The sequence below is a fragment of the Oncorhynchus masou genome, chromosome 22, assembly GCF_036934945.1.
Source record: "Oncorhynchus masou masou isolate Uvic2021 chromosome 22, UVic_Omas_1.1, whole genome shotgun sequence".
Lineage (NCBI taxonomy): Eukaryota > Metazoa > Chordata > Actinopteri > Salmoniformes > Salmonidae > Oncorhynchus > Oncorhynchus masou.
The window spans coordinates 32000950-32014767 of NC_088233.1; the positions used below are offsets into that span (position 1 = coordinate 32000950).

At 43.0% G+C, this 13818-nt stretch overlaps 1 protein-coding gene across 1 annotated transcript in view; it reads right to left on the reverse strand.

The window, feature by feature from the left end:
• Nucleotides 1-11207, reverse strand: part of LOC135509348 (transmembrane protein 266-like) — a 59917-nt gene extending 48710 nt beyond the window's left edge. Inside the window, exons 1-2 of the mRNA XM_064929913.1 lie at nt 10721-11207; nt 8776-8875 (exon numbers count right to left, since the gene is read on the reverse strand). Coding sequence (XP_064785985.1) covers nt 8776-8789 — 14 coding nt within the window. The 5' untranslated portion in view covers nt 8790-8875; nt 10721-11207. The remainder of the gene's footprint in view (nt 1-8775; nt 8876-10720) is intronic.
• Nucleotides 11208-13818: the final 2611 nt, after the last annotated feature.

Below are 13818 nucleotides of genomic sequence, written 5' to 3' on the forward strand. Positions count from 1 at the left end.
TTTGCTAAATGTACAACGGATTTGATAAATGTATGATATGTTATGAATTACAATTTGTTGTAGCTAACGTTAGCTAACACTAGCTAGGCTAGGGGTTAGGATTAGGGTGAGAGGCAGGGTTAAGGTTAGGAGTTAGGTTAAAGGGTTAAGGTAAGGGTTGGGGTTAGGGGAAGGGATAGCTAAAAGGGTTAAGGTTAGGGTTAGGGGAAGGGTTAGCTATCATGCTAAATAGTTACAAAGTAGCTAAATAGTAGTAAGTAGTTAAACAGTTGCTAATTAGCTCAAATGCTAAAGTTGTCCGTGATGACATTCGAACTCGTATCCTTTGGATTGCTAGACGTTCACGTTATACGCCTACTCATTCACCGCGACCAAACACCCTCCATTTGTTTTTTGCCTTAAGTAACATTCTTTCTATATATAACCATACCAAATATAACATATCATACTATTTTGAGTGTTCCGCATGTACTTTTACTATGTTCCGTCTACTCTATGAGACCAGGCTGTTCCATCTGGCAGGCAAGGCAAGGGCACCCAGCACACCAAAGGCTAGAAATCTTTTCAAAGACATGCAATATTAGCAAATGCAACAAGGAAGCTTAAACATAGATCTCCCTGAGCATCGAGTGCCCTACCTCCCATAGTCACACCACACAAACTGTACCAGTTTAAAGAACATGGTGTAATGCATATGCTCTAATGTAAGAAGTATCTCACGACAAATATAATATAGGTAATATAGGAAAAAAAAAAAAAATATATATATATATATATATATATATATATATATATATATATATATATATATATATATATATATATATATATATATATATATCATACAATATATATCTAAGACCATTTCCTTCTGGAATGTAATCATTGCCAAGAATTGACTCCCCTAGAATAAAAGGCATCCATGGCTCTGCCTCCAGTGTATTTACACCACTGGGCCATAAATCACCACATGACAATCAATAGAAATATCAAAATAAAATACCCGGCTGAGACTTGGACCTTTCAAGTCCAACTCATTGAGTCTGATGGAGGACATTTTAATGCAGCTTGTCAAAAAAAGTAGAGTAAAAGCTTTTGAAATGATGATTCAGAGTATGGATTCAGAGTATTGATGACAAACTTCACCCATGCGTTGGCTAATTCAATGATTAATAGAGTTGATTACAATTGTCAGAATCTGGAGGTCTGAAAGCAAATTACAGATAGAAGCAAGGCTTTATATACTATACTGACTTACAGTATAACCATGAAAGGCCTCATATACTATACTGACTTACAGTATAACCATGAAAGGCCTCATATACTATACTGACTTACAGTATAACCATGAAAGGCCTCATATACTATACTGACTTACAGTATAACCATGAAAGGACTGGCTTGATAATGTTGATAAAATATGTAAAAGTACATACAATGAGTGTACAAAACATTAGACTGACCAGGTGAATCCAGGTGAAAGCTATGATCCCTTATTGATGTCACCTGTTAAATCCACTTCAATCAGTGTAGATAAAAGGGAGGAGACAGGTTAAAGAATGATTTTTAAGCCTTGAGACAATTGAGACATTGATTGTGTACTGTATGTGTGCCATTTAGAGGGTAAATGGGTAAGACAAACGATATAAGTGCCTTTCAATTGGGGTATGGTAGTAGGTGCCAGGCGCACCAGTTTGAGTGTGTCAAGAAGTGCAATTCTACTGGGTTTTTCACACTCAACAGTTTCCCATGTGTATCAAGTATGGTCCACCACCAAAAGGACAACCAGCCAATTCGACACAACTGTGAGAAGCATTGGAGTCAACATGGGCCATTGAGGCTGTTCTGAGGGCAAAAGGGGGTGCAACTCAATATTAGGAAGGTGTTCCTAATGTTTTGTACACTGCAAGTATATTACAAGACAGCATACCAAAGACAAGATTAAGTATTGTAAACTATTTGGGGAAAAAATAGTACCCTCAATTTCTTGTCCTCTATATACAGTTGAAGTCGAAAGTTTACATACACCTTAGCCAAGTATATTTAAACTCAGTTTTCACAATTCTTGACATTTAATCCGAGTAAAAATTCCCTGTCTTAAGTCAGTTAGGATCACCACTATCTTAAGAATGTGAAATGCCAGAATAATAGTAGAGAGAATGATTTACTTCAGCTTTTATTTATTTCATCACATTTCCAGTGGGGAATCTTACATACACTCAATTAATATTTGGGAGCATTGTCTTTAAATTGTTTTATTTGGGTCCAATGTTTCGGGTAGCCTTCCACAATAAGTTGGGTGAATTTTGGCCCGTTCCTCCTGACAGAGCTGGTGTAACTGAGTCAGGTGTGTAGGCCGCCTTGCTCGCACACTCTTGTTCAGTTCTGCCCAAACATTTTCTATAGTATTGAGGTCAGGGCTTTGGGATGGCCACTCCAATACCTTGACCTTGATGTCCTTAAGCCATTTTGCACCAAATTTGGAAGTATGCTTGGGGTCATTGTCCATTTGGAAGACCCATTTGCGACCAAGCTTTAACTTCCTGACTGATGTCTTGAGATGCTGCTTCAATATATCCACATAATATTCCTTCCTCATGTGGCCATCTATTTTGTGAAGTGCACCAGTCCCTCCTGAAACAAAACACCCCCACAACATGATGCTGCCACCCCCTGCTTCACAGTTGGGATGGTGATCTTCGGCTTGCAAGTCTCCCCCTTTTTCCTCCAAAAAACGATGGACATTATGGCAGTTCTATTTTTGTTTCATCAGACCAGAGGACATTTCTCCAAAAAGTATGATCTTCGTCCCCATGTGCAGTTGCAAACCGTAGTCTGGCTTTTTTTTATGGCGGTTTTGTAGCAGTGGCTTCTTCCTTGCTGAGCGGCCTTTCAGGTTATGTCAATATCGGACTTGTTTTACTGTGGATATAGATACCTTTGTACCTGTTTCCTCCAGCATCTTCACAAGGTCCTTTGCTGTTGTTCTGGGATTGATTTGCACTTTTCGCACCAAAGTACGTTCATCTCTAGGAGACAGAACGCGTCTCCTTCCTGAGTGGTGTGGCGGCTGCGTGGTCCCATGGTGTTTACACTTGCGTACTATTGTTTGTACAGATGAATGTGGTACCTTCAGGCATTTGGAAATTGTTCCCAAGGATGAACCAGACTTGTGGAGATCTACAAAAAAATTCTGAGGTCTTGGCTGATTTCTTTTGTTTTTCCCAAGATGTCAAGCAAAGAGGCACTGAGTTTGAAGGTAGGCCTTGAAATACATTCACAGGTACACCTCAAATTGACTCAAATTATGTCAATTAGCCTATCAGAAGCTTCTAAAGCCATGACATAATTTTCTGGAATTTTCCAAGCTGTTTAAAGGCACAGTCAATTCAGTGTATGTAAACGTCTGACCCACTGGAATTGTGATGCAGTGACTTATAAGTGAAATCTGTCTGTTGGAAATATTAATTGTGTCATGCACAAAGTAGATGTCCTAAACGTCTTGACAAAACTATTTTTTGTAAGCAAGAAATGTGTGGAGTGGTTGAAAAACGAGTTTTAATAACCCCAACCTAAGTGTATGTAAACTTCCGACTTCAACTGTAGGACCTTTTTCTTGCGAACAGATAGTTGGGTTCGTAGACTGCAGTCTGCTGTAGGAAAGGTGCTCAAAGTACACACATCCTCGTCCTCTCAAATACTGCTGACCTCAACAGAATATACAATTGAATTAAATCTAGCACTGAATACAGCATGATTTGTGGTTTTGTAGAGGTTGTTCAATTTACTATAGAAATACACACTCTGACATTCAACAAGATAGAGCTATTTATTTGAATGCATTAAAGAAATGCAGACTAACGTAACCTTGTGTAACAAGGGGTAAATAAAAATGGCAATCCCAATTGAAACATTTTTAAAAATACCTCCCATTTGCTCATACAGTGTTCTCATTATTTCCAGTGCTCTCACTGTAAAATAAAGCCATCCATCCATGTCTGTCATAGAATTACAAAGTGCTGCTTCAGCAAAGCCTTGTGTTATGTAGAGGGCATCCGTATCATTGTCATTTTGAGTGCTTACCACCACACTGTTCCAGGCCCGCTGTCTACGACTCTGTCACACTGTCTCACCCAATAAGCATGTAAGCCTGGTTGGCTGTTCCTCAATGGAAAGCAATGCAGTGCTCTGATACCATCAGGAAAGCCGCACCAACGTGCCAAACTTAAGCCACATTTCCTGCCACCGCCCCTGACTCCATTGATGATGGCCATTGATACACCAGCACATTTGTAAAATCAGATCTTTTAGGTCATAAGATAATGAAAAGATAATGAAAAATCAATATGCGCATCTTCGCTTTACAAAGTGTGCATGTGTTGGAGGCACTTTCTCCATCTTCATCCTGAATACTGTGAGCGTCAACTTGAGAAGACTGAGGACTTTGTGCCATTGAATGAGCTTGCTTTCATTATAAGGGTTAATATACGTTACAGCTAATTCCTCCTGCTCCTGTACCATCCCAGCTATGGGCCACTCTATCAGCAGACATAGAAGATGTGTATATAGATAGATGAGAAGATATGTATGTACATGGATGCGATATCAGGCTCAGCAGAAACCTCTGCAACAACATCTGCCAGACCTCCAGCACCAGCTGCTACATAGAGCAGTCAAGCAACAAGCTGTAAAAATGACAGCCAATAGTGAGCTATTATATTATTGATGATCATAGACTAATCTTATTTACTGCAATAGGCTTTATAACATACTATTCAATGGATAATACACAGCAAATTATACTATAATGTGTAACTCAAAGTTCTCTTAAACCAATGTTTTGAGGATCTGTGTGGATTCGAAGGGAATGGAACTCACTGAGCTATTAAACCACAATTAACTGGCTTTAAATCAGAGCATTGACACGGGTGCTGTATATCTGACTACTGCTGTTGGTTGTAGTAGCCTTGTTGTCTCAGTAAATACCCCATGGGACCTACGGTTTGAAGTGCCAGATACATCTGCCCGCAAAACATGCAAAATGTTATGTAATGTCATGTAACATCATCTGTAGGAGATTTAAACCTCCCATTTGTGAGCTAAAAGTGGAAACGGTGACCTACTAATTAGCACATCCTGTTGTAATGAGACAGGATCAAGACATTGTATGACAGAGGGACGAACTGCACTATGACAGGGGCTCACGTGACCACAGAAGGTAGTTACAGTAAATGTTAGCTGGCCTGTTATAAACACATATGACTCCGCAGGGTGTGTAGTGTACTATATTTGTGTGCTGAATGGAACAAAATGTACAAATAACTCTGAATAGGGCCCGGAGAAAGAAAACAACCGTACTACATATAAAGCACACGCCAACCACTACTGTTACAGAGTACTTGTCATCAAACTAGCATGGATCATCTGCAATGAGAAGAGCCTACAGCTAGTTTATTCAATATGATTTAATACAGAAAATTATATTATTGGATGACACTCGGAAAGGCAATACAGATCATTCTTTTTGTCAGTAAATGCTCCTCACTGGTTTGCGTCAATCAATATAAAAACTGCCTTTGAATACAATTGGAAAAGAAAATGAATAAATAAAAGCTTCCATAACTTTAACATGTTCAATTCTATACTGAATGTGAAATATATTATAAATCAGTTTACTCACAGGGGGGGGTTATATCTTGAGTAGTAACTACACTACATGACCAAAAGTATGTGGACACCTGCTCATTGAGCGTCTCATTCCAAAATCATGGGCATTAATATGGAGTTGGTCCGCCCTTTGCTGTCATAACAACCTCCACTCTTCTGGGAGGCTTTCCACTAGATGTTGGAACATTGCTTCAGGGACTTCCATTCAGCCTAGTGAGGTCGGGCATTGATGTTGGGCGATTAGGCCTGTCTTGCAATTCATCCCAAAGGTCTTCGATGGGGTCAGGGCTCTGTGCAGGCCAGTCAAGTTCTTCCACACCGATCCATTTCTGTATGGACCTCGCTTTGTGCACTGGGCCATTGTCTTTCCTTTTTTTTTACCCCCTTTTTCTCCCCAATTTCGTGGTATCCAATTGTTAGAAGTTACTAGCTTGTCTCATCGCTACGACTCACGTACGGGCTCGGGAGAGACGAAGGTCGAAAGTCATGCATCCTTCGAAACACAACCCAACCAAGTTGCACTGCTTCTTAACACAGCGCACATCCAACCCGGAAGCCGGCCGCACCAATGTGTCGGAGGAAACACCGTGCACCTGGCGACCTTGGTTAGCATGCACTGCGCCTGGCCCACCACAGGAGTCGCTGGTGCCTGATGAGACAAGTATATCCCTACCGGCCAAACCCTCCCTAACCCGGACGACGCTAGGCCAATTGTGCCTTTGCCCCATAGACCTCCCGGTCGCGGCCGGTTGTGACAGAGCCTGGGCGCGAACCCAGAGTTTCTGGTGGCACAGCTAGCGCTGCGATGGGGCCATTATCATGCTGAACCAGGAAAGGGCTTCCCCAAACTGTTGCCATCAGTTGGAAGCACAAAATCGTCTAGAATGTCATTGTATGCTGTAGCGTTAAGATTTCCCTTTACTGGAACTAAGGGGCCGAGCCTGAACCACGAAAAACAGCCCCAGACAATTCTTCTATCTCCACCAAACTTAACAGTTGGCACTATGCATTGGGGCAAGTAGCATTCTTCTGGCATCCGCCAATCCCATATTCATCGGTTGGACTGCCAGATGGTGAAGCGTGATTTATCACTCCAGAGAATGCGTTTCCACTGCTCCAGAGTCCAATGGAGCTTTACACCACCCCAGCCGACGCTTGGCATTCCGCATGGTGATCTTCGGCTGCTCGGCTATGAAAACCCATTTCATGAAGCTCTCGACGAACAGTTCTTGTGCTGGCTATTCTTCCAAAGGCAGTTTGGAACTTGTTGCAAGCTCTCGGCAGTCCCGTTCTGTGAGCTTGTGTGGCCTGCCACTTCGCGGCTGAGCCGTTGTTACTTCTAGATGTTTCCACTTCACATACAGTTGACTGGGGAAGCTCTAGCAGGGCAGAAATCTGACAAATTGACATGCTTGAAAGTTGGCATCCTCTTCAGTAAGGCCATTCTACTGCCAATATTTGTCTATGGAGATTGCATGGCTGTGTGATCAATGTTATACACCTGTCAGCAAAGGGTGTGGCTGAAATAGACAAATCCACTAATTTGAAGGGGTGTCCACATACTTTTGTATATATAGTGTATTTCTCCATCTCTGACTCACTACTCTTAGTATATGCAGAAATACATCATAGAGAGTTAGAGATTATTTAGAGGACTATTCTATAATTAAAACAGTGGGGAAAATATCTCTGCAGACGTGGTCACACCACACAAAGATGTCCCATCTGTCATTTCACCAGGGTGTCGCTGAGGACCGACATCGTTAATTCACGCCTTCCTGTTAACCAGAAAACACATCACAAGTCTGTGTGTCGCCCATTGGGCAATATATTGTCCCACTGTGTCTGCATTGAGCTCAGACCGAGATCTCTGTAGGACTGGCTTTAAACAGAAGATGCAGCTGATTGAACCAATTATGCATTCAACCCCACCTCACCCCCATCTCCCTCCCAACTCACCTTCATCTCCCACCTCACCCCCATCTCCCTCCCACCTCACCTTCATCTCCCACCTCACCCCCATCTCCCTCCCACCTCACCTTCATCTCCCACCTCACCCCCATCTCCCTCCCACCTCACCCCCATCTCCCCATCTCCCACCTAACTTTCATCTCCCTCTCACCTCACCCTCATTTCTCTCCCACCTCACCATCATTTCCCTCCCACCTCAGCCTCATTTCTCTCCCACCTCAAGCCCATCTTCCTCCCACCACACCATAATCTCCCTCCCCTTCCTTGGCCATAACCAGGGCTGTCATCAGGCTGCAGAGGCTGTCTGGGGGACCACATAGCGACTCATTATTAATAAGAGAAGATGACAAGTGAAAATCTCTCCTGCATGCTAAGAGATGGCAGCAGAGACAGTCTGGTGACTGGTGGTAGTTCTCTTGGAATGCCTAGCACAGGAGTGCCTGCTTCCCTGCTGTTTCCCTGCTATTCCCCTGCTGCTCCCCTGCTGCTCCCCTGCTGTTCCCCTGCTGTTCCCCTGCTGTTCCCCTGTTGTTCCCTGCTATTCCCCTGCTGCTCCCCGCTGTTGCCCTGCAGTTTCCCTGCTATTCCCCTGCTGCTCCCCTGCTATTCCCCTACTATTGCCCTGCTGCTCCCCTGCTGTTGCCCTGCTATTTCCCTGCTGCTCCCCTGCTGCTCCCCTGCTGTTCCCCTGCTATTGCCCTGCTGTTGCCCTGCTGCTCCTCTGCTGTTGCCCTGCTATTGCCCTGTTGTTCCCCTGCTGTTCCCCTGCTATTGCCCTGCTGTTGCCCTGCTGTTGCCCTGCTGCTCCACTGCTATTGCCCTGCTATTGCCCTGCTTTTCCCCTGCTATTGCCCTGCTATTGCCCTGCTGTTCCCCTGCTATTGTCCTGCTATTGCCCTGCTGTTCCCCTGCTGCTCCCCTGCTTCCCAGGCTCAAAGTCCTTGGCTGAAAGGGTATGAGGAAATAGACAGGAGCTGTTCTCATAATCAGGCCAGACCATGCTGGGGTTCCCATCACAAAACCTGTGCTAGTAATAGCGGGCAGTCGGGGTACAACGAGCAAAATGCATAAGAAAAGGATGAGAGGTTTTGATGTGTTAAACAGATATAAATATCAGTAGTCATGTGTTTTACTTACTGGGGTTTGCTCATGTTGCTGTGTTGTTTCTGTGAATGGACGTCGACACGATTGTTACTCTTGATTTAACCAGAGAATGGAGACTTGGCTCACACCACACCTGTGGAGAAAGGTGAGAAAACAAGGAAGTTAATCACAGTCTCTCCATAACTCTTCACATTCTGACAACAATGCAGTATACACATCTCATGTATAACTTGTTCATTATACTTTTAACTATTTAACATTTGTTTTGAATGTCATGTTCATGAAATGTTTTATGAATTCACAGAATAGATCGAAAACAATCATTTGATATAAACATGAACATTCTCATGCAGTATAGTTCTGCTATGGGAGTCCTCTGACATATTTAACTCTGCACCAGGGGCTCAGAAACATCACATCACTTGAATAACAAGTAAGGAAGGATGAGAACACTTTATCCAATAGGAAATAGATACATTGAAGAGCTCATTTACAGTCCATTCCAGCAGCTTTCCAGAGAGTAAACATGAGCGAAGAACAGCCAGGTACATAGGCTTTACCCAGACAGAATCACAAACACATGAGTCTTTTAAAAGGGGTATTACTTCACAGACAGCTACATTCCCCACATTGCAGGTATAAACTGAAGCTCAATTTGCTAGTGCCTCACTTTTGAAAAGTCTGATGAAGTTGTCAGCAGCAATATAAACACATATTAGTAAGCAGCATGGGCTGTAGAGGTCGTTTAACCTGAGCTTCAATCATTTAAATGCCGGGGCGAAGAGGAGAGGTTCATATGTATAGAGTACTATGAAGTCAGTGTAGTGTCTGTCTTACAAACAAAGGCAAAGGGAAAACCTTCAGACACACGAGTTGGGGTGTGGAGTCAGTATTTGAAGCTATAGCAGAACAGAGTAATGTAGTGTAGCACAGCAGATTAGATGTCATTCAAGATAAATCAATTCAGGTCATTCAAGGACTAGACTGTAATATTGCATCACTGCAATGCCCAAGAAAAAAGACTGCACATAACTGGCACCTATAGAAAGTCTGGCCACAGGCAATGGTGAAGGCTATGCAGTGGAATGGTTGTCCGACCTGTGCAGACAAGACTGAGTGAAATTAAAGTATTTGAGATACTGTATGCAGGATTCCGTATTTTTAAAGAAACCTGTCAATCACAGTTCCTAATGGATGGATGTGGCCATAAGTCAAGTGCTGGACTTGACAACCTATCAAACAAGTTAGGTCTTTGAGACAAGCTCTCTGGGACCAGGTAGAATATTGCATAAAATATCCATCAATTCCAAGACTTGAGTAAATACTTACACTGCTGTATACTCATCATCAAGATGAGAGATCCCTATAGCAGGCTGCAGATGAACTGTTTCCATATATCCATGCTGTCTCCAACATAGCTCTTGCATTCCTCCAGACAGACAATAATTACTTGATTTTCTTGGAAATTAAGACATGCAGCCATGCAACCATTTCATATTGTCCAACCCCATCACTTCCCAATAGTCTACTGTCTATATTTTAGTATCCACCTCCTCAGTCAGAACCCAACATGTATCCTACATTTGAAGTTCCCCAACAAACACATGGTTTTACCTTAAAGACGTGTCAACACTGATCCCTGCTAAACTGATTAAGGCTACTATGTCTCAATTATTTTTCACAAGGCCCTGGACAGCTTTCTACAATGACTATTAATCTGGTTCAAAGCACGTGTAACAACAGATATATAGGTTGCTACTACACAGTATATACTAAACATAGTACATTATATGTTTTCCTGATAATTTAGCAAAGCCATCAATAGTGCAGCAACGATAAATTACGAATAAGACAAGTATGGTGGTCATTAAGACGACAGTAAAAGAAAGGGGGGACGGAATGGATGAAAGAGCAGAAGTCACAGACGGGAAGTATCAAAATGATTTATCAATATGCTATTCTGATAAAAACAACCTACCTTTTATGCTCTACATTGTCGAAAGTGTGGTCGTGACTCATGCCCTCCTAATGATGATGGTAATGTCTCCCTTGCCGATGATCAGTGTGAGCGGGGCTCGGTTGCTGTGTGTAGGCTGCTGCTATCCTCTTCAGATTTGGATTGGCTAACGACCCGCGCTGCTGCTTAGAATACAGGGCACAACGAAAAAGCCCGATCCTTATTGTAAGCATCATCATTCACGGAGATGCTTTTAAATGTCCTCCACTATCCACATATTCAGTTAAACGTCATATTTCGGAAGGATGGCATTTTAGTGCCCAAATCTCGCCTGCTCACAGGGTTTCCCTACAATCACGCTAGGGACTCCATGTGCCCAGTAATAGGTTAAGGACCAGGAGCTGTCCAGGTGCTGAATTGTGATCCCGCATCATCCACAGAAGCGAGGCAACAAACTATCTCTCACAATGAAATGTGAGATGAAAATCCGAAATAACTGACGTCTCTATGGCAGAAGCGTCGATGTAAAAACACTCTCGCTTCACTTCACCTCTTCAGAGCTTCATCTGTGTTCCTCGCGATAACATCGCAGTGGTAGTAGGACTGCATCCAGTTCCATCGCCTTGCTAAATATGAACTGGATGGTAAAAAACATTCTCAAAGTTTTTCTGATAAAGTATAACACGGATTTTGTCTGAGACAATTGGCTAAACCATGGTGTAAAGAAACAATCATAGATCTAGTTTGGGGGGTTATAGGTTTCTCCAATTATGATACTTGACTGACATTGAGGCAATCTTGTATTTAAAAAAAAGTAGTAGGCCTATTTAAAGCGGCATTCAGTAGTTGAAACAACAAATAAGTGTTCTTGTCACCCCTGTTTGGGTAAAAAAAGATGATGGATGGACCTGGAGAAATGTAACCCCTCTCAAATTCATACATTTAGACAGAACTATGGATGCAAGGACTGACCATCCATGATATCAACATTATAGTTTGAACCACTTTTACTCTGTTTACAAACATTGGAATTAAAAACACATATATGTTGGGTTCTGATGGGGTAAGACAGTTGAACAAAGCTCATGAGGAATTTCTAAGTTACATTCTTCAAGAATCAATGGGTATATATCATTAATTCAGAAGTCCAAAAATGGATGAAGCAACTGCAGATTTCCCTTTAAACATTAGTGAGTATGATTACAAGTGGTAGCACTTATCCCTGATTTTTATCTTTGACATAAGTGTATTTTAACATTGAATGTATGTGATGTATAAACTGCACGGCAAGATGCAATAGATAGTATAAGATACAGTATATACATATGATATGAGTAATGTAAGATATGCAAACATTATTAAAGTGGCATTGTTTAAAGTGACTAGTGAGACTCTATGTAGGCAGCAGCCTCTCTGAGTTAGTGATGGCTGTTTAACAGTCTGATGGCCTTGAGATAAAAGCTGTCTTTCAGTCTCTCGGTCCCAGCTTTGATACACCTGTACTGACCTTGCCTTCTGGATGGTAGCAGGGTGAACAGGCAGTGGCTCGGGTGGTTGATGTCCTTGATTATCTTTTTTGCCTTCCTGTGACATCAGGTGCTGTAGGTGTCCTGGAGGCCAGGTAGTTTGCTCCCGGTGATGCGTTGTGCCGACCGCACCACCCTCTAGAGAGCCTTGCGTTTTAGGGCGGTGCAGTTGCCGTACCAGGCTCTCAATTGTGCATCTGTAAAAGTTTGTCAGGGTTTTAGGTGACAAGCCAAATTTCTTCAGCCTCCTGAGGTTGAAGAGGCGCTGTTACACCTTCTTCACCACACTGTCTGTGTGGGTGGACCATTTCAGTTTGTCTGTGATGTATACACAGAGGAACTTAAAACTTTCCACCTTCTCCACTACTGTCCCTTCAATGTGGATAGGGGGTTGCTCCCTCTGCTGTTTCCTGATGTCCACTATCATCTCCTTAGCTTTGTTGATGTTGAGTGAGAGGTTGATTCCCTGACACCACACTCGGAGTGCCCTCACCTCCTCCCTGTAGGCTGTCTCATTGTTGTTGGTGATCAAGCCCACTACTGTTGTGTTGTCTGCAAACGTGATGATTGATTTGAAGTCGTGCATTGCCACGTAGTCAGGGGTGAACAGGGAGTACAGGAGTGGGCTGAGCACGCACCCTTGTGGGGCGCCAGTGTTGAGGGTCAGCGAAGTGGAGATGTTGTTTCCTACCTTCACCTGGGGGTGAACAATCAAAAAGTCCAGGACCCAATTGCACAGGGCGGGGATGAGACACAGGGCCTCCAGCTTAATGATGAGTTTGGATGGTACTGTGGTGTTGAATGCTGAGCTGTAGTCAAAGAACAGCATTCTCACATAGGTATTCATCTTGTCCAGATGGGATAGAGCAGTTTGTAGACCTGTTGGGGCGGTATGCAAACTGAAGTGGGTCTAGGGTGCCAAGTAAGGTGGAAGTGATATGATCCTTGACTAGTCTCTCAAAGCACTTCACGATGACAGAGGTGAGTGCTACGGAGCGATAGTAATTTAGTTCAGTTACCTTTGCCTTCTTGGGTACAAGCACAATGGTGGCCATCTTGAAGCATGTGGGGACAGCAAACTGGGATAGGGAGCAATTGAATATGTCCATAAACACACAAGCCAGGTGGTCTGCGCATGCTCTCATGACACGGCTAGACATGCCGCCTGGGCCAATAGCCTTGCTAGAGTTAACACGTTTAAATGTCAACGTCAACAATAAAGAGGTTTTGCGGGTACTATTTAATGAAGCTGCCAGTTGAGGACTTGTGAGGAGTCTGTTTCTCAAACTAGACACTCTAATGTACTTGTCCTCTTGCTCAGTTGTGCACCGGGGCCTCCCACTCCTCTTTCTATTCTGGTTTGCGCTGTTCTGTGAAGGGAGTAGTACACAGCATTGTACGAGATCTTCAGTTTCTTGGCAATTTCTCGCATGGAATAGCCTTAATTTCTCAGAACAAGAATAGACTGACGAGTTTCAGAAGAAAGGTCTTTGTCTCTGGCCATTTTTAGCCTTTAATCAAACCCACAAATGCTGATGCCCCAGATACTCAACTAGTCTAAGAAGGCCCGTTTTATTGCTTCTTTAATCAGGA